This window comes from Heterodontus francisci, chromosome 2, assembly GCF_036365525.1.
Source record: "Heterodontus francisci isolate sHetFra1 chromosome 2, sHetFra1.hap1, whole genome shotgun sequence".
NCBI lineage: Eukaryota > Metazoa > Chordata > Chondrichthyes > Heterodontiformes > Heterodontidae > Heterodontus > Heterodontus francisci.
In genome coordinates this window covers 24,648,218-24,670,123 of record NC_090372.1, presented here as the reverse complement: position 1 = coordinate 24,670,123, position 21,906 = coordinate 24,648,218, and the positions used below count along the sequence as shown (strand labels likewise).

The following is a 21,906-nucleotide window of genomic DNA, read 5'->3' as shown; positions in this document are numbered from 1 at the left end:
AGCTGGACAACGATGAAGCAGCTCTGGAAGAGGGTGGTGTGGTCAACTACGTCAAAGGCCACAGACAGGACACTAACAACAAGGAAGAATAGTTTACCTTTGTCACAGTCACACAGGATGTTATTTGTAATGTTAAAAGCTATTTCAGTACAGTGGCAGGAGCACAAACCTGATTGCAGGGATTCAAACACAGGCGTTCTAGAAAGATGGGCATGAATTTAGCAGATGAAAATATGTTCATGGAATTTGGAGAGGAAAGGGAGGTTGGAGATGGGGTGGTAATTTGCAAGGACATATGGGTCAAGGATTGTTTTTTTGATGAGATGAGGGGTGATGGCAGATGTGCAGGAGAGGGGGACAATACCTGAGGAGACTGAACTGTTAATTGTTTCAGCTAACACAGGAACCTGCATGGTCAGCAGTTTAGTGGGAATAAGATCAAGGGAGCAGGTGGTGGGTCTCATGGACAAGGTGAGCTCAGAGGGCATGAGGGAAGATAGGAGAGAAACTAGAGAAAGATGCAAGTTCAGGGCTAGGGCAGGGGGGAAACCTCAGGAGAAAGTTTGATCCATTGGGCTAGGGGAAAGGAGGGAAGTGGCAGAAGGAACGGATTGGATGGTGTCAATCTTAGTGAAAAAGTCCATGAGCTTTTGTACTTGCTGGAGGTGAGGGCTGATGGGTTTCAGAAGACAGTTGGCAATAGAGAAAATCAGCTGGTGTTACTTTTGCACTCCAGGATGATCCTGAAATAGTATGTGGTTTTGGCAGACAAGTGCAGGACCAGATAATGCTTGATGTGGCCCAGCTGCACCTGGCAGTGAATGGCTAAACTAGTTGTCCACCATATCCATTCAAGTTTGTGGAAGCCATAGAAGTAATGCTATATAAAACTTCCACCACTTAAACATAATCTACATCAGTGTTTCTTCCTAGATAAGTAAAAGTCCAATTAAAGCAGGAGTTAGGCGTGTGCATGTGCTGACCCTCGTCTACAAATCTAACCATATCCAACTGGAAAGGCTGCAGACTTTCAGGTTAATGGGAATAAGGCAGTTATCAGGACCTTAGGCAGTATTTTTTCAGCAAGACTGAACAGCATGCATTGGCATGCTGGGCCTCAGCATCCTTAAATTTCCATAGTTACTCCATTTGCATGCATGCTTTTCCCATAAGGATGTGAACTCCTATGGATTAAGGGTGTCACATGTACTTTATTCATCAACTGCTCTCCATTCCGAAAAAAAACTTACATTGCAGAAAATTCTGATGACGAGAATTGCTTGCACTGCTTCCAAAAGATGAATGAAAATTGTGAATCGTTTCCTGTAGAATCTGCCTCTCACGTCCCTGTAATTAAAAGAAAACTTGATATTTATATTAGCAGTATATTAGTACATCCCTTACAGCACTGTTCACAGGTCAAAGAACAAAGGCCTGCATGAGTAGGAGACTCAGGTAACCAACTGGGCAAGTGGTGTGGCTGGCAATGCTGTCAGAAGACCACTGCTGTAGATATAATAGACGCAAGTTACTATTTGTCTCTTTGTATCCTCAGTGAGCTGCTTGGAGTAGGTCAAGAGTGGAAATTCCATGGCATGAAAAAAAAAGTTAACTTTTTCCCTCTCTACTATCTGATTAGTTTTCACAGTACAAACACGAACAATGAGCCCACAAACACACTGGCTCCTGGTTAGGCAACCGCTGGATTTTAAATTTCTCATCCTCATTTTCAAATTCCTCCATGGCCTCAGCCCTCCCCATCCCTGTACTCTCCTACAGCCCCATAATCCACCAAGATATCAGCACTGCTCTAACTCTGGCTTCTTGAACATCCCTGATTTTAATCGTTTCACCACTGATGGTCATGCCTTCGGCTGCCTAGGACCCAAGCTCTGGAATTCCTGCCTAAAGCTCTCTTTCCTTTAAGATGCTCTTTAAAACTCACCTCTGACCAAGCTTTTGGCCATCTGCCCAAATATGTGGCTCTGTCAAGTTTGCTTTATAATGCTTCTGTGAATCCTCTTGGGATGTTTTATTATATTAAAGGCACAGTGGCGCAGTGGTTAGCACCGCAGCCTCACAGCTCCAGCGACCCGGGTTCAATACTGGGTACTGCCTGTGTGGAGTTTGCAAGTTCTCCCTGTGTCTGCGTGGGTTTCCTCCGGGTGCTCCGGTTTCCTCCCACATGCCAAAGACTTGCAGGTTGATAGGTTAATTGGCCATTATAAATTGCCACTAGTATAGGTAGGTGATAGGGAAATATAGGGACAGGTGGGGATGTGGTATGAATATGGGATTAGTGTAGGATTAGTATAAATGGGTGGTTGATGGTCGGCACAGACTTGGTGGGCCGAAGGGCCTGTTTCAGTGCTGTATCTCTAAACTAAACTAAACTAAACATAAATACATATTGTTAATACCAAAGGTTATGGAGGAGCAGAAAACTTAATAGACCAGCCAATAATATTAACTGTCTGGGATGGTCCAGGGCATCGCCAGTTCCTTTGGAATGCCAGGCAGGAAAATCAGTTTAAATTGATTAGCAGTTAACCATCAAGATGACCATTATTTCAAGCTCTTGAGAGAAGGAACCTCACTTCAACATACATTCTGGACATCATGTGATATGACACATTAAAGTGGAGGGTTCTTTAAAAGGATGCATGGAACGTCTTGAGACATGTGACATGGGTAAAGAGCGATATACAAAAACAGGTAGTAGCCATCTTGTAATTAGAGCTTATGGGATAGTCAGAAATGCACCACTTATAGAAGCCATGCTTGATCACCTTGTGTCTACAGGAAACTTAGGCGTATGAATCTATAACCGTAATGGTTATTATTTTATTCGGGTCTAATAATAAACTTGCATTTGGACAATACACTGGAGCCTAATGACAAGGAATCATTTAAGTGATTTGAAAAGAAATATCCTTGCACTGTGCTCAAACATCTTTATGCCTTTGGGTAAATATCCAAGCAACAAATTAAAACGAACAGAATTTTAGCGACCAGAAATTTTTTCACCGAAGTTAATCCAATCCATACCTTTCCAGCATTTAATTCTGAGATTGCAGCCAAGATCTGCTGCCTTGAACCATCTGTCTTTACACCCAACTCCTTCAAATCACCATCAGAGAGTGTAAGGAATGCTTCCATATCCACCTGCAAGGACAAGAAATTTCATATCTTTGGACACTTCAGCAAAAGACATATTTCAAGATCATCTTCATTCTTCTAATGAGCATCCTCCACACACCAGTTCTGATGGGAAATGGACAGAATCTTTCTTTAAGATGTTTTGGTAAAATTGGGAGAGTAGTGTCACAGCCTGCTAAAGCAATAGCTTGACAGTCATACTCACTGAATCATACAGCCAATGTCATACACTCTCCCATCACCATTCTTGGGTGATCACTTCCCACCAGGAAAACAGACCCACCAGAGGTAGATCTGGTATACAAGTCAGGAGTGTGGCACTCCGGAAGTCATCAACATTTACTCAGCGCCCCATGAAGTTTCAAGGCATCAGGTCAAACGTCAGCAAGGAGGCCTCCTGCTGATTACCATCGACTGGCTTCCCTCAGCTGAAGAATCAGTACATCTGTGTTGAACGCCACTTGGAAGAAGTACTAAGGGTAGCAAGTGTACAGAATGTACTCTGGGTGGGACTTTTCACCAAGTGTGGCTCGACAACACCACTACTGACCCAAGTCCTGAAGGACATATCTGCCAGACTGGGATTGTGGCAGGTGGTGAGAACCAGAAGTGGAAAAACCTACCTGACCTCTTCCTCACCAACCTAGCTAATAGATGCACCTATCCATGACAGTACTGGTAAGGAGCAGTCATCATACAGTCCTTTTGGAGATGTAGTTCTGTCTTCACACTAAGAACACCCTCCATTGTGTTATCTGGCACCACCATGGTGCTAAATGGGATAGAATCAGAACAGATCTAGCAACTCAAAACTGGGCATCCATGAAGTGCTATGGGCCATCAGCAGCAGGACTGTAATCTCATGTCCCAGCATATCCCTCACCTGTACCATTACCATCAAGCCAGGGGATCAACCCTGGTTCCATGAGGACTGCAGGAGAGCATGCCAGGACCAGCATCTGGCATACCTAAAAATGAGGCGCCAGCTGGAGAAGCTACAACACAGGATTGACATGAATGCAAAAATGAAAGCAGCATGCAATATACAGAGCTAAGCGATCCCATAATCAACAGATCAAAGCTGTGCAATACTGCCACTCCAATTCGTGAATGGTAATGGACAATTAAACAACTAACTGGGGGAGGCGGCTCCACAATCATCCCCCTCTACGCGATTTCAAGAAACAGCTGAAGGCACTGAACACAGCAAAGATTATGGGCTCTGACAACATCCCAGCTGTCGTATTGAAAATGCGTGTTCCAGAACTATCCGTGTTCCTAGCCGAGCTGTTCCAGTACAGCTCCAACACTGGCATCTACTTGACAATGTGGAAAAGTGCCCGCATATGTCCTGTCCACAAAAAGCAGGACAAATCCAATCCAGGTAATTACCGCCCCATCAGTCGACTTTTGATCAGCAGTAAAGTGATGGAAGGTGTCGCGACAGTGCTATCAAGCAGCACTTACTCAGTAATTACCTGCTCACTAATACTCAGTTTGGGTTCCGCCAGGGTCACTTGGCTCCAGACCTCATTAAAGCCTTGGTCCAAACATGCACAAAAGAGCTGAACGCAAGAGGTGAGGAGAAAGCAACTGCCCTTGACATCAAGGAACACTAGCAAAATTGAAGTCAATGGGAATCGGGGAAAGCTCTCCACTGGTTTGAAATCATACCGAGCAAAAAGGATGACTGTGGTTAATGAAGATCAATCAGCTCAGCTCCAAGATATCGCTGAAGGAGTTCCTCAGGATAGCGTCCGAGACCCAACCATCTTCAGCTGCTTCCTTAATGTCCTTCGTAAGGTCAGAAGTGGGAATGTTCACTGATTATTGCAGTGTTCAGTACCATTCGCAACTCCTCAGTTACTGAAGCAGCCCACATGCAGCAAGACCTGGACAAGATTCAGGCTGATAAGTGGCTTAACATTCACATCACACGTGCCAGGCAATGACCATTTCCAAGAGAGAATTTAACCATCTCCCCTTGATGTTCAATGGCAATATCATCGCTGAATCCCCATCAACATCTGGGGTTGTGGGGGGGGGGGGGGGGGGGGGGTGGTTTGCATTAACCAGAAACTTAACAAGACCGACCATATTGATACTGTGGCTATAAGAGGTCAGAAGCTTGGAATTCTGCAGCAAGTAATTCACCTCCTGACTCCCCAAAGGCTGCCCACCATCTACAGAACACAAGTCAGGAGTGTGATGGAATATTCTCCTCTTGCCTAGACGAGTGCAGCCCCACTCAAGAAGCTCGAAACCATCCAGGACAAAGCAGCCTGCTTGATCAGCACCTCATCCACTGCTGGTGCACAGTGGCAACAGTGTGCATCATTTACAAGACTCACTGCAGCAGCTTGTCAAGCCTCCTTCGATAGCATCTTCCAAACCAATGATCTCTACCACTGAGAAGGACAAGAGCAGCAGGCGCATGGGACCACCGCCATGCAAGTTCCCCTCCAAGCCACACCACTGTCCTGACTTGGAAATATATCACCATTCCTTCAATGCCACGGAGTCAAAAACCTGGAAATTCCTTTCTAATAGCACTGCGGATGTACCTACACCACATGGACTGCAGCGCTTCAAGAAGGCATCTCACATCTCACTGCCACCTTCTCAAGGGCAACAAATTTGCCCTCGTCAATGATGCCCACATCTTATAAAGGAATATAAAAAAAAAAGATCCCCATTTAATGAGCGCTGATATTAAGCAACATTAAAAAGACATGTTAAGCCCTGTAAAGCCAGTTCATTTTTGAACAAAGAATCCATCAAAAGTATACCCATTTACATTTCACAAGGTTTCAGGGAAAGGCAGGGCAGGGAGGTGTGGGAGTCCTGGCAGGGAAATAAAAACTAACTGCAGGGGCAGACCTACCAGCTGCAGATCCAAAACAGTTACGTTTGGCAAAAATATGTGGATCATTTTAGGTAACTGGTTCCAAAAGAACTCCCATTTCTTGTAGTTTTTATTTATTTGCATCTAACCTTAGAACATGCCAAAGCACCTTACAGCAAAATAATTACTTTTGAAGTGCAGTCACTGGTTATGTAGGCAAACGCAGCAGGCAATTTGAACACAGTAAAGTCCCATAAACAGTAAAGGAGGTAAGTGGCCAGATAATCTGTTTCAGTAAAGTTGAGGGATAAAAGGTTGACCAGGACACCAAAGGAACACCCATGCTCTTCTTTGAGAAGAGCAATAGGATTATTTACAGCCACCTGAGCAGAAAGATGGGGCCTCAATTTAACACATCTTCCAAAACGAGAGAGTTTACAGTGCAACAGTCCCTCAGTATTGCGCTGACATGTCAGCCTAGGTTAGATGCTGAACTATTGAGTGAGGATGTCGTCAATATAACAGCTCTTTTAGTGATATACAGGCCATACCATGGTGGCTTCCTTTCAGTTTCCTATCAGAGATAGCAGCAACAATGGATACATGAAGCTACATGGACAGATTTGCTTAAAAAAATCTCAACCACAAAAAACAGTTAGATTAAATCGAAGGATTTTATACCATCCACATAATATGTCAGAGCCCTACAGACATCCATACAATGAAACCTCATTTTAGCTCAGATCTCAGAGGTGGTGGGGAAGAGAAAGAAGGATGAAAAGGAAATAATCAAAACTCCTTGGCTCAAAATGGGTTACAATCTTTAGCAGAAAATACCAATATGTTCTAAGTACTACATGATCAGTATACCAGGCAGACTGACAACTCATGGCTGTAGCTCACTAAATTACAGCTACCAACAGTGCAGTATTTCCGTGACCAGCATTTTAGATTGCATATAGTATTCAAAAAGAGGACAAGTCTATTTCTGAAAGACCAAACTTAGGACCCAGTTTGGTACTAGAGATAGAGTGCTCTCAAACATGGAACCCAGACTATGTTCTCATAACAAACCCCAAATAAAGAGGAGTATAAAAAACTGAGATGGGAGTCACATGAACATGCGTGAACAGAGCTGGGTTTTAATCATAGGTCAATAAAATGGGAGATATATTCAAGAAGATGAGTACTATTGCACAAACTTCTTCCATATTAGGTTGAACATAATAGGAAGGATGTGACTGCATTTGACAGGCTACAGAGTAGAGTTACCAGGAATGGAGAATTTTAGCTATGAGGAAAGAAAGGATAGGCTGGGGTTGTTTCTTTAAAGCAAAAGGTGGCTGAAGGGAGATTTCATAAAATTATGAGGGCCCTAGATAGAGTGGTTAAAAAGGACTTATTTTCCTTAGGAGGGAGGTTTATAACCAAGGGACATAGATTTAAAGTAATTAGCAGAAGGATTAGGGAGGAGTTGGAGATATTCTTTCACTGAGGGTGGTGGGGGGGTCTAGAACTCATTGCCTGAAAAAAAAGGTAGTAGAGGCAGAAACCCTCATCGCATTTTTAAAAATAATTCCATATGCACTTGAAGTGCCAAAAATCCACAGGGCTACAAATTAAGGGCTGGAAAGTGGGATTAGGCTAGATAGCTCTTTATCAGACAGCAGACACAATGGGCCAAAAAGCCTCCTAATCTAATGTAAATTTTCTATAATTCTTGTTGACTTTGGTAAAGCTAATGTGCACACTACAGATGGTGGTAGGTATTGATCCAATAATGAGCCAGTGTTGTGTTAATGTAGGTTGTACTTAACCAAGGTAGAGTGACAACATTCCAGTATGCCTGCCAAAAAGCCCAAAGAACTTTACAGACCAATTTTGCAGAAGCCAGGGCCATGCTTTAGCAGCCATGGTACTGGCCATGGGTACTTACTACAGTAAATGCCTGCAAATTCCACACTGCTAAAATTGATGCAGATGGTGGTATTAAAGAATCAAGGATTCAAAAAACAATCTGAACATCTTATGGAAATGCAGTAAACTACTGAAAAAAAAAGGTTTGGGAAAAAAAAAGTCACAGCAGGTACAGCAAGGCTTTTCTTTTGAAGGTGCAACTTGGGCACAAACATCAAATATTTATCCACTCTGGAACAATTAACTGGTGGCCCAGGTGGGAAAAGGTCCTCTTAGGTGGTGTATAATTGAAATAGTCACACGAGAACAAAGTAGTCACAGAACTGTTATAAAAAGAGAATTCACCCTTAGGTGATGTTTCCCTTGCTAATTCACTTCAGGTGTGCGTGATGGATGCAGTACACAGAATAAACTGTTTTCAAATAGGTTTTACATATTGTAAAATAGAAGATAATAGGTTAGCACCGCAGCCTCACAGCTCCAGCAACCCAGGTTCAGTTCTGGGTACTGCCTGTGCGGAGTTTGCAAGTTCTGCCTGTGACTGCGTGGGTTTCCGCCAGGTGCTCTGGTTTCCTCCCACAGCCAAAGACTTGCAGGTTGATAGGTAAATTGGCCATTGTAAATTGCCCCTAGTGTAGGTAGATGGTAGGAGAATGGTGGTAGGGAATATGGGATTAATGTAGGATTAGTATAAATGGGTGGTTGTTGGTCGGCACAGACTCGGTGGGCCGAAGGGCCTGTTTCAGTGCTGTATCTCTAAATAATAAAAAAAAAATTCCGCAGTAATGGCACTGCAAGATAAACACCATAAAAAGAACACAGATCACTGTGAAAATTATTTAACAGCATATTAAAAAAAAACACGTTTTAATATAATCACAGGAACAGCTGACCTTATAAATGGACTGTTAAAATTACATGTTTTTGTTGAATTTTATTTATTTAGGGATACAGCCCTTCGGCCCAAATTTTCTTCATGTGCATTGAAACAACAACCAGGGATATTGCAGAGTGTAGTGAACAGATCTGGTTTCAGAGAGAAACCGGTTATGCTACTGGTTTCAAACGCAGTGTAGATGTTACCACATTGTTTACTCAACAGGGTGAAAGATGTTAGCACTGAAAAAATGGAATAATTAACCCTTCCAAAGTTCTCAATGCTTGCATTAGATGAAGAATAAAGCTCCCTTTACTCTGTCCCAACAACAGAATAGCAGCGCTATTGCACCAGTGAGACATTTTCATTTACTGCAATCAGTCAACCTTGTGGCTTCAATATTTAATACTATTAAATTAGGGGCAGTTATACTTCATGTCTAGTCCTCATTTAAACATAATAGCCACAATGCTGCTGTTAATGTTAGACTACTTGAGAAAAAAAATGTTTTATAATAACCATTTCTGTAAATACTTACTAGCAGAAAAATCTCAAAATCAGACAGACATTCTGTACAAGGATGAATACTTACCACCTGGTTACTTTCACAGCTAGAGAGAGAATTAAAGTGGAAGACTGCAGAAAGACAAGAGAGAAAATATAGAAATGGGCTATTATACTCCATTGGACGATGCACAGAAATGAGCAAAAACACTGCTGCAAGAATCAGAATCACAATAATCAGAATAGTTTTCAAAAGACTCCCTCCAGAGGATGAAATTAAAAAAAGGAGTACAAAAAAAATTGAGAAAGCAAAATGCTATTAAACCAAAAGCAGAACCAGGACCAACATTTAAAGGGTCTGCTTTTCCACCCACAAAAAAATCTATGAAAAGTTAAAGGAAAGAAAAGAGGTTTTTGAAATACTTTGAGGAAAAAATTGTGAAAGAGCAAGTAGACCATCTTGGGTGACAAGCTCAAGACCAGATGTTTGACAGCTGGTTGCATTCCTACTGCATCTGAACTAGGGAGTGGTGTGTGACCCAAGGAGATTTATGAAAGAAAAAAATGCCAAGAATTTCTGATGAAGATAAAAGTTGAGGAAAGGTTGAGGTTAAAAAAAAAAGTGTTGAATACAATTAAAAATAACCAACCACACTGGTAATAAGAAAAATGATAAATTGTAACCATGACCAAAATGATGGCCTTGAGTCTTCAATCTTTCCAGCATTGATTCCAGTATATTCATGTAAAGAAAAGTTGAGACCCACTCTTTAAAAAAATTATTTACCAAGTTTGATAAGGAAAAATGTTTCAACAGAAGCTGGAATTATGGACAGGATGCATCTAAAGATAGAAGGGAAAGCTCCGACTTTGTGCACTTTTGAAAGGAATACAGACAATGTCAAATTGCTCTTACAAAATAAAATGCTGTATGCTTATGGAGATGTATACATTCCATCTTTTATTTCATTCTTGCTGAATGGAAGGTTAAAATATAATGAAAAAGTTTCACGAGTTAAAATTCTACATGATTTTGAAAGATATTCAAAATATTATTTAAGAAAATTAAACACTGGCATTACCTCTTGTTCCTCAAATATAGGTTGATATTTTTCCAGTGACAGCTTTTTTAAGATACTGGATAATTCATCTGGAGAAAAAAAAAAGCATGCATGTGGTATCAGCTGATATTACTTTAAATCTTTCTTACTTAGATTATGTTGAGATTCAGTCATGATGCAGTAAAGCCTGAGAAGGAGGCTATGTGCCAGAAATGCTGGATGGACTCTTAAAGGATAAGTGCTAAATAGGATAATAACGTCCCTCACACCACAGCTTCCAGCCCTCAGTAAGGAAAACACAAATTATATTTGACGGCCAGCCCTTGACACTATGGCTTCCAAGGATGTGGGAAATGTGATTTTAATACACTCTTGTTGTTTGACATGCTGCCACCACTACAGACAGGCAGCAGCAGAATCCAAAATAGACATGAGATCTGCAAGGAGCAGGTAAAAGCACATACAAGAGCAAGCTATCATCTGTCACAATGGTTCATATTCAAGCCAACTCAACTACTTTTAACCCCTAAACTGTCACCAAATTTCTAGAGTTATATACAAGTATATACAATAACTTGCATTTATACAATGTCTTTAATGTAGAAAAATGTTCCAAGGTGTTTCACAGGAGCATCATCAAATAAAATGTGACACTGAGCCACTCAAGGAGATATCAGGCCATGTGACTCAAAGCTTGGTCAGAGGTAAGTTTTAAGCAGCATCTTCACAAAAGAGGGCAAAATTTAGGGAGGAAATTCCAGAGCTTAGGTCCATAGTCAACCGAAGGCACAGCCATCAGTGATGGAGGAAAGAAAATCATGGACGTGTGAGCAGCCAGAATTCGACGAGAGCAGAGACCTTGGAGGGAGGGGGTTTAAGAGATAGGGAGGGAAGAGGTCATGGAGGGATTTGAAAACAAGGGTTAGAATTTTAAAAATTGAAGTGTTGCTGTTCAGGGAACTGCTATAGTTCAATGAGCATGCAGGGTGAATGTGTCTTCGTGCAAGTTAAAGAATATGGGAAAAGTTTTGGATGACCTTAAGTTTACTAAGAGTGCAAAATGGGAAGTCAGCCAAGACAGCACTGCAATAGTCAAGTCTAGAGGTAGCAAAAGCATGATGAGAGTGTCAGCAGCAGATTAACTGAGGCAGCGGCAGAAATAGTCTATGTTATGGAGCTGGAAGTAGATGGTGACAGAGGATATGGGTCAGAAGCTCAGGGTCAAATAGGATACCAAGACTGTGCACAGCCTGGTTCAGCTTGAGACAGTGGTTAAGGAGAGGGATAGAGTCGATGACTAGGGAATGGAGTTTGCAACAAGGACCAGAGGCAACAGCTTCAGTCTTCCCAATATTTAATTGGAGGAACTTTCAGTTCAGAAGAGCGGCTTGACACATCACAGGCATGGAAGGGTTTAAGAGAGATAGTGGTGACGCAGAGCTGGGTGTTATCAGCGTATCTGATGTCATGTTTTGGATGTCATTACCAAGGGGAAGCTAGATAATGAGAAATAGGAGAGGGGATAAGGATAGACCATTAGGGGACTCCAGAAGTAATGGAGTGGGAAGAGAAGCCATTGTAGCTGATTCTCTGGCTATGACTAGATAGGAATGGAACTAGGTGAGAGCACCCAGGTAAACAATTGAGACAAGGTGTTGGTGGAGAATGGTGTGAGTCAAGGGCTACAGACAGGTCAAGGAAGAGGTGGGATAGTTTACCATCGTCAGTCCCATAGGATGTCATTTGTGACTTGGATAAGGGCCATTTCGATGCTGCAGCAGGGACGCAATACTGATTGGAGGTGAGTTGTCGGTGTGAGAGTTTGGGAGGCACTAACATGTTCAAAAACTTGGGGAAAAGGGAGGCTGGAGATAGGGCAGTAGTATGCAAGGACAGAAGCATTAAAGTTTTGTTTTAAGAGGGCATGATAACAGCTAACTTAAAGCGAAGAGAACACCATTAATATTCTCAGCTATCATGGGGGCCAGGAAGAGAAACTGGGTACTCGGCATTTTGTTGGGAATAGGAGCAAGGGAGCTAGAGGTGGCTCTCATGAATAAGATGATCTTTGAGGAAGCATGAGATAGGATAGGCGAGAAACCAGACGAAGATGCAAGTTCAGGGCTAGGTTGGGGGAATTTAGCTCAACAAAGGATCTCAATCTTAGTGACGAAAAGGTTAATGAGCTACTTGCACTTGCTGGAGGGGAGGGTGGTTTAAGATAATGATTTTCAGTACAGAAAAGAAGCTGGGGGTTATCTTTGTATTCCAGGATGATCCTAAAATAGTGATCAGCTTTGGCGGAGGAGGGCAACATCAGATAGTGCTTTATGTGGTCCAGCTAGATCTAGCAATGAATGGTTAAACCGGTTGTCCACCATAACTGTTCAAGTCTGTTTCCTTGGACTAAAGTCAGGGATGGGGTCTGTACCAGGAGCAATAACTGGGGCATGAGAGAGACCGAGACCAAGAGAGTAATGGTTTTAGTGGGGATAAGGACATCAAAAGGTGGAGGTGAGGGCATGATTGAGCAGATCGGTAGCTGCAGAAATGCTGTTACAGTACATCAAATTTAAATTAGAAGTCGGTCATGTGTATTAAACTAGTTCTTTGAAAGTACTGTATTTTCAAAACTGTCATCGGCTGATTTATTGGTTGTAATTGTAGCAATTAGAGTTTACAGGCACTTTATACCACACTTATTGCAATAAAGTTTTAGCCAAGAAATTTGTGCTCTCTGCCAAATCCCACTGTAGGGGGGGGCGAGGGGACGGAGTCCCCTCCTTGCACCTATGCATTACCTTCATCTGTGAGGGTTCCACTACTAGACCCACCACTGCTCTTAGACCGCTGATGAGATGATGAGGACACCGATGATTCTCCTTGGGAACTTTTAGGGGTGGGGGACGGTGATGGAGTCAGAGTAGGAGAGGTGCTTTTCGAATTTGATGACGTACTAGACGATGGTCGCTGTTTCTCACATTTCTGTTTTAGCAAAAGAAATTATTGATATGATTGAACATTGCGTAATTCTGGTGTGACAATAGTTTAATAGGTTTGCAAGCGCACAAATATTCTAGTGTTCTGCTCAGCGTCAAGCAGACTGCATTTCTTCTCGTCATTGCAATACAATATGAACGCAAGAAAATGACAGGTAGGAAAAGACCAGCTGTTCCATCAAGCCTGCCTCATATTCCTGATGCCTGGAGCATCATGACTAGACAATTCCTTCCCCATCTTCCAAGCCTTCTAATCTTCGGAGAGAGGCAAAAAGCCAATAAGAGAGGAGAAAAAAAAACACCTCTAGAAAATTCCTCTGATCCCCTCAATCAAAAGCAGTCCAGGGCTTCACAATGACTTACAACAAAATTCAGTACATAATTCACAGCTCAATGCATTTAAAAAACTGATCTGTAAAGCTGGAGGGAAAGAAGCACTTGTGAATTTCTATATTTAACCTTTTGCTTTTTGACATAAAAATAGTAGCATAATCCTTTTTAATGAGATTGTGACCTTTCAACTTACATTCTCCAAAAAAGATAATATTTATTATTGCAACTCCATGGTTATTCACTGTTTAATAGTTACCAATGTAGAAACAGTTGACCAAATTGCTGATTCTTTAAGCATCTGGATGCTGAGGAAAAACAAAGCTCTGACAATCATTTTAAAAGAGTATGGCCTTTATTGCTTTTACAGAGATCAAATGTTGCAACATTGAAATGGTCATCTTCACAATTCCCCAAGACTCAATTGCAGCTGTGACGATCAGTCTCGTCTGAACTGTGATGGATACCTAACTGATTTTAACCCAAGACTAGAAAAAGTTACCTGTACAATGCAATTGTCCACACTTGGCATGGCTGGCAGTTTAGGAAGGCTAGTTTCGACAGAAGTTGGTTGAGGCAGAATCTCCCTGTTTGTTTTTAATTCAGGTAAACCTGCTGCTTTCCGCCGTTGGGCTGCGATTTGTGACAAGACACTATCTGAACTCCCTCCTGCAAATTTATAAACAAAATTTACATATTTTTACAGTTAAATTCCTAAATTGCTGGTACGAAGGGAGTCACTGAGTAGAAGGTTACAGCAATGTTGTTTACTTAACTAAATCCAAATCTCAGCCATGCTGTGCAAAAAGCCATTGAGCATAAGAGGAAAAACTGAACGGTGAGCAGCCATTGGCCTATTCTTAATGCAATCTTAAAAATTCTTCCTCACCCTGCCACCTGACTTGAGTGCTGGTCTGGATACTTGGGCCCTGGTGCAGAGACACAAAAGGTGTTAACCTGTCTTGACTAATCAATGGGCACCCAAGTCCCATAGGAACTGGTTCCATTCCTAGGATCTATGCTTCGAACAGTCGATGGTGCTCAAAATCTTCAATTAGTTCCACTTCTAACTCATTTAAGGCAGCTTTTCATTAGAGGACATTTAGCCTGCAGATCTTGGAAGAAATCGAAAATAGAAAAGCAGCTGTACTTGGATCATCATGCTCTGGCCAACAAGTAGTGTAAAGAAGTTTCTGTTGCTCTCTCTGCTAAATCTTTTATAATTTTACATTTATGGCCACTCAACCACTGGAAACAGTCTACTTATAATCTACCCTGCACCATCTTTTCAGAACTTTAAACACCGTTTCCTGTAAACTGCATTGTTCTAACAAGGAAGTCACAATTTATCAAATCTTCCTTTGTATTTGTATTAATGCACTGAACCCAGAGTTGGCTAGATACCTTCAAAAAAATTCACAAAAACTGTCAAATGCAGAAAGCAGAAGGACAGATGATGAGTCATATGACCAAAAAAACAAATCTCAACATGGAGGCATCTGACTTGCAATCTTGCTTATTAATATTGTTGATGGCCAACCCCAATTCTGCAAAACGTGGCAAATGTTAATAAATAATTACAAAATGTTTCATGCAACCATAAAAGTACTTATGAATGCACTTTAAAAACTCAAAAAAAGTGAATTGTGGCTCCGTAACTCTTTCAAGTATGCATTATACGTGATCTTTAAACTTCAGTCTACTACTGATAATTATTTACGCTAAAACAATGATTCAATCATTTAAATTAGGTTGCAAAAACAATAGTAATTTAGTGTTAAAATAACTGAATCAGATTATTTGAATTAAGCAACTTTCAATCAAAAGTAAACTAAGTGATGGCTTAATGGTTCAAACTTAATTTACAAATTGTTGCAATTAGTTGCTTGGTTGAAGTTAATGGTGGAATGCTTCATTCATTAACCACTAATCAGTCAGTGTACATTTAAACACAATCCTAAACTGCTACACTACTGTATTTACAACATTTTTCTAACTAAATTGTTTTTAAAATGTCAATGTTCCATATGTGATGCCTACTGTTCAAAGTATATTCTAGATAAATGCATATAATTGTGGAACTTCAAGGTATACCTCATTACCTGAACACTGAATATTTTATATAGTAAAAATTAGCACATTGTAGAAACTCCATCCATTGGGCAAAAATTAGAAAATAATTTACTTCAGTTATGTGTGGAGACGAGAGAAGCTGGGAGTTCTTAGAGCAGAGAAGGTTAGGAGAGATTTCACAGATGTTCAAAATGATGATGATTTTGTAAGAGTAAATAAGGAAAAACTGTCCATTGGGAGGAGGCTCAGTACCAGCAGAAAGAGATTCAAGACAGTTGGCAAAAGAACCAGAGGTGAGATATATAATATAGCAGGGCTATGGGTAAAGGTCAGGGGAGTGAGACTAATTGGATAGTTCTTTCGAAAAAGAAAATCAGCATAGGCACAATGGGTCTAATAGCCTCTTTCTATGCGCCAAGATTCCATGATTTTTCTTGATATAGAAGTTAACACTAGAGGCTTGAAATATTGTCATTCCCAACAAGTACAAGAACTGACCTGAAATGACCTGCTTCTCTTAAAAACAAGATTGAGTACAGAACTTGAACTGCTACAGCCAATTTAATCTCAGACTGGCAATCCACTCTGACCACTAGAAGACTCTCAATGAAGACAAAAAAAAACTGCTTTTAAAAGAAGCAGACAAGATATCCCTCAGACCTGAGCGGTTATGTGGTTCACTGATGCAATGTCTACTGATGACAACCGCTCCATTAGATCCACCAGAGGAATGTGGAGAATAATTGAAATGTCCTGAGTTTGGGGGGGAGGCTGAGCTCCTGGTAAGATTTGTAATAGAAGGAAGTTTAATAGATCTCCCCAACCTGCTGACAGAGGTCTGAAATAAATAAGAAAATGATGTTAGCCTAACTGTTTTAACATTCACTGTATACACTTTTACTTATTCTAAAATTTAATCCCATTAGAATAAAAAACGTTTTTGGAAAAAGTTATCTAATGGACTTTAGAAAACAAAAACTTCCCCAAAATGTTTATGAATAAAGATGCCGAAGTATCTTAAGTGGAATAAAAAGACAGTATGCTGCAGATAACTACTTTCAGATTTCAACAAGGCTAGAAATTACTGTCAATGCTATTGGTAGACAAATGCTTAACCTGTTTGAACGATGTTTGTCTGCCTGCTCTTATGGGGCATTAACCCATTCAGTTTAAAGGCAGTGGTTGCATTGTCAGCAAACGCAAAGTGGCACAGTACTAGCACATGCGCAAATGCAGCCTCATCCACCAAAATGTCACGGTCACCGACAGTGACACTTCCCTCCTCTCGACTACTTGCTTCCACGTCGCACTGCCACCCCTCGTAGCCCGCCTTGCTTCTCTGGGCAGCGTGACGGAACAATTGGCAGCGGCAAGTCCTGCAGTGAGTGGCTGGGGGGTGTGGGGGACGGGCAGCAGGCGAAGGGGAAGTGGCAAGGGCAGGAGTAAGTAGCTGAGAGTTGGCGGGGGGGTGGGGTGGGGGGGGGGAAAAGAGAAGAAGCAGGGAGGCGTGGAGTGAAAAGATGAGGGGAGGAGAGCCGGGAAGCGACGAGGGCAGGAGCAAGTGGCCGAGGGAAGGCCGTGGCAGGGAGCAAGCAGCCGCGTGGGGGGAAGCGACAACTGAAGCAGGGATGATGGGAGTGAGTGGGGTACTGTTCGGGTGAATGGAGTCAGCTATTGAGGGGTGAAGACGTCATTGCTTGGTGACATCATGCGCACACGCACTCATACTGGCAAATGCTCGCAGGCACTGATGACGTCCGCGATCGGTCTGCGCGTGCTCTGTGTTGTCAGGATTCACTTTGCATTTTATAAAGGTTAAAACTTCTGTTAAAATACAAGCAACTGACAAATACTTATCTTAAAGCGCACAACCATAATTTCTAGCTCACAGCTGAATTATACTGACCAAGATCTCACCTTTTGACTGTCCTAAAATACTTGAGGCAGCTCTGAACTGTGCACAAAGTCTATTGAGGATATCTAGTTCTGAAGTTTAATTTTTTAAAAATGCACCTATAACTGTCTTTTGCTTGAACCATATTAGCACTTTGGCTACACCAGAAAAAAAGCTCCCCTTGTGAGAGATACTCATTTCTCACCAAATTATTTGAGAGCAGCTAACTTACAAAGGTGAAATATATTTATTTATTTAGAGATACAGCACTGAAACAGGCCCTTCGGCCTACCGAGTCTATGCCGACCACCCACCCATTTATACTAATCCCACATTAATCCCATATTCCTACCACATCCCCACCTTACCTCAATTCCCCTACCACCTACCTACACTAGGGGCAATTTATAATGGCCAATTTACCCATCAACCTGCAAGTCTTTGGCTATGGGAGGAAACCGGAGCACCCGGCGAAAACCCACGCGGTCACAGGGAGAACTTGCAAACTTAATCTAAAAGAAAATACCACCACTTTGGACAGACAGAACATTCGGTTTACTACATCTGATGTTTGGGTTTCAAACCTAAATATGTTCGGTTTTTAATTTTTAAAAAAAACTAAGAGAAGAAATTTACTGTGAAACTTGAGTGGACCTCAATTAACCAATATATAGTAATTTGGAAATATTTACACAGTTGCCCACAGAACAAAAGTTCAATATGATCTAGAGGACTGGAGTTAGTAGCTCGAAATCACTCCCAGCTTAGTCACTTCAGGTTTTAAAGTAACCCACTAATTGGATACAAGTCATTTTGCACAATCCTAACCCAAATATAGTTTCTCTCATGCTGGATTCAGTAATTTACATATAAATATTTTAAGTGCAACTTTTAATGCAGAGACTGATGGTTCCTGTGAAGTCAGTTCCCAGCTCTCAAGTGTCATTTGTCCCAAGTTAGGACTCGAGGGGCCGATTGGCCTCTTTCGATGCTGTAAACCTCCATTAGACCATGCACTTGTATTATATATGCTGAAGTCCCTATCTACACAAGCTTGCAGCAACATTCATTACTACCTACTAAAAAAGCTTATCCCCACAGGCAAATGTGTTACAGCTTAATTTTTAAAAAAAAACTTACATCAGAATTTCCACTGCTGTTGAAGTTGGGCTTTGCAAGCCTGTGAGGCATAGCTAGCCCACTAGGCTCCAATTTTCCCTCTTTGTTCATTCGTGTCCTGTCAGAGCTCCACAGTTCAAAGTTTGATGGAGGTAAAAATGGAGGAATAACTGCTTTCAACTTGTCACTGGGAAGACGAGTGAAGGGTGCACCATTTCTCAACTGTAATAGAGGGATGTCTTAAACAAAAGCACAACTGGTTTTATAGCTTTAAATCTCCTTCTGAAATGGATTGAATGCATTTTTACTTTAGTTCCAAATGCTGATTAAAGAGCTAAACACACACTTAGTAATACTGGTCTACAATTCCTTGCATCCCCATTTAAATAGTGCCTTTACTGAGTAACAATCATGAAAATCAAGTCATGGTAATTTTGATCAAATCAATTTATTCTTTACTAAAAACAAGTTATATGGAGAATAGATAGTAGGAGATTGCAACATAATCTCAATTGAAGGACTTGGTGCAATAGTGATTTAGCAGACAGTCCTTTCACTTGTTCCATTTTCCTCTCTGGTTCTTTCTCAATTCCTCTATTGCACGTTCTTCCACTTCAGTGCAATCTCACCATGATAAAATCAAAACTCATGACAAAGTTTCATACTCCATTTCATTTTTTCCCAGCAGCTCAAAACAGTGAAATTCCTTACTTCCTCTCAGTTTTCCCTCTTCCTAAAACATTCAGGCTTTTAAACACAACTTGGTGTCAATCACCAGTTCCTGAATCACCAAGTTTCTTCTACCTAGACGACAAATTATCTTGGTCCTTCACTTTTTTTTGAATTGAGAAATCAAAGACCAGGACATATATTCAATTCAGTAAAACAGACTGAAGACCTTCTCTGATTGTGGATAATCTCAACCTAGGTTCCAGCACCTTAGACATATTACACAAAATTAACAATCTCATTCAGGAAACCCACAAGGACGATTAATATGGGAAATGGACACTGTTACAACAATGCAATGTGGGAAATCTTCTGAAGTTGAGACAAAGCAGCATCTTGGGCAACAGTATTAAGAGTTTTGGTATCCAGTGCCAGCATCAAGCTCTGCTAACTGGAGAGGAAATAAAAACCTATGAAATTATTCTATTTGTCCTTCACCTCGAAAAGTAAAGAGATTCAACTATAAAATGTGAAAAAACACTAATTTACTTGCTAGTCACAATATGGCATCATCCAAAGTTGTCAGTGATTTTTTTGTAAAAATCAGTATATTAATTTTTATAATGTACACATAAGCAGTACGATAAGCAACTATATCAACCCTGAAATTCAACTTTGATTTCACTAATACAAGACTACTGGAAAGAACCATTACCCCATATACAATTAATAACCTACCATAGTTGCGAGAAGAAAGTCATCTTTTTCTGCACTAGTATGGTCAAGTCCTATAAAGCAGATTTAAAACAAAAAAAAAATGTTGAATTATGTTAAGTCTTATACTGATTTCTCTGATACTTAGTTTATTCTGTAACTTGTTATCTCGTACAAATCAAAACAGACAAATTAAGGTATAATTATTAGAAATATTAATAAGAAATCAAACATTTCTCTCATGAATTTCATTATTTCAACTGTACAGTGCGCCAAGTCACATGGTACAAAATGAACACAACAGCACTTTGTTAAGTGCTGACAATATATGCCATTATCTACCAATACCACGGGGAACAGCTGTTCAAGAGCACAATGCAGAGGGGATTGGAAACATGTAATTAAATTCTTCTTTAATTCTACAATTTGCAGCTTTGTCATTTATTTTTCTGACACAATAATGTTTTTCAAAAATGGATTTCTCACCACTGTCATTTCTTTTTGATGCCCAAGCCAAAGATGAATCAGTATTGACTGTAGACATGATCACTGCTGAATGATTGAGGTCATCCTTCTGGTCAGCTTTCATTGTTGAATCCAGTCCCATTTCAGGTCCATCTAGAAAAGGGGCAAGCCGGTTTGTGGAAAAGCCATGTCTGAGTGTCCTAGTCAGTTTCAGTTTACGGAATCTGTTGGACATTCTGTTCCACCAAGACTATACAAAAGAGGAAACAATTATTTCAAGCAACCAGCAGTCAATTGAAGTCAATTAAAAGGCAAGACCAAGAGCATTAAATCTGTGTTGCTGCAGATCAATTAGTTTAAAAAGTTGAAGAATGGTTCATTTCCAAGGAATTCCATTCTTCTTTGTGATGCTGGCACACATTACATTCCAGTCACAAATCAATAACGATGCTTGTTAGCACCAATTTGTAGGAAATTTGTAGGAAATTGTGCATTTGGCTTTATGCTAATGAGTTTATGTGGGAACTTCAACTTGGCAAAAGTAGTGCAACGTCTGCACATTTTGGGTGCATTTTGCTTAGTGTCCCTAGAAGGGACTCCATGCCAATAGTTTTAGGTATTTTTGTTAGAACTATGTATATAATGGGCGATTACATCTAACAGTTAGTCATCTTTAATCTTTCAGTCCTGGGATGTGCTTCATAGGAACCACTGACATTCAAATAGAAAACAAGCTGCATCCACTTACGATGCCAAATTCTTACGGTGAAAGCCTGTGTTTGGTTACTCTTTACCTCTACCTCCATAAAGCCTGTCAGTATTTATTTAAAAAAAAGTTATTTTCCCCCTTTTAGTTCTCAATAGATTTGGAGTTTGAAAGCAAAATGCCTCAAATGTTCCTTTCGCTTAAGCAAAACACAGGTTCCCTCAGAAATACACACAAAAACATCACCCCACACACATTTAGTTTAGAATTTCCATCAGTCAACAATTTAAACCAATTTTTGTGGAGGCGTGGGGGTGGGAAACAATCACAAATGTATACTGCCCCCACGTTCTCATGCTACAAACACACAAAAACAGGACTTGTTAATGGACTAAAACTCCCTAGCCCTTTGTTACTTGGTTCTCAAGTGATGTGGGCTGTGTAATGTAGTGGGCCTACACACAATAGTACAACTTACCACATCACAGAAATCTTCTGCACCAAATTAAATTTTCAACTCAAGCTCCAGGTCTCGAGAGAAGAGCAGGCGTATGTTGGACAAACTTCTTGCTTA

General features: G+C 40.8%; 1 protein-coding gene across 2 annotated transcripts in view; it reads right to left on the bottom strand.

The window, feature by feature from the left end:
* LOC137383197 (ankyrin repeat and SAM domain-containing protein 6-like) overlaps window positions 1-21,906 on the bottom strand; it is a 47,435-nt gene that overhangs the window by 3,716 nt on the left and 21,813 nt on the right. Inside the window, exons 6-15 of one of the 2 annotated variants that reach the window (XR_010977351.1) lie at window positions 20,648-20,876; window positions 20,186-20,235; window positions 18,800-19,000; window positions 16,426-16,603; window positions 14,195-14,361; window positions 13,165-13,348; window positions 10,385-10,452; window positions 9,391-9,434; window positions 3,049-3,165; window positions 1,261-1,347 (exon numbers count right to left, since the gene is read on the bottom strand). Coding sequence is in view for 1 of the 2 variants with exons in the window: in XM_068055670.1 (XP_067911771.1) it covers window positions 1,251-1,347; window positions 3,049-3,165; window positions 10,385-10,452; window positions 13,165-13,348; window positions 14,195-14,361; window positions 16,426-16,603; window positions 18,800-19,000; window positions 20,186-20,235; window positions 20,648-20,876 (1,291 nt within the window). In the remaining variant the exon portion in view is untranslated. Of the gene's footprint in view, window positions 1-1,250; window positions 1,348-3,048; window positions 3,166-9,390; window positions 9,435-10,384; window positions 10,453-13,164; window positions 13,349-14,194; window positions 14,362-16,425; window positions 16,604-18,799; window positions 19,001-20,185; window positions 20,236-20,647; window positions 20,877-21,906 lie in introns of those variants that run through there. The other variant, XM_068055670.1, reaches the window with a different exon arrangement.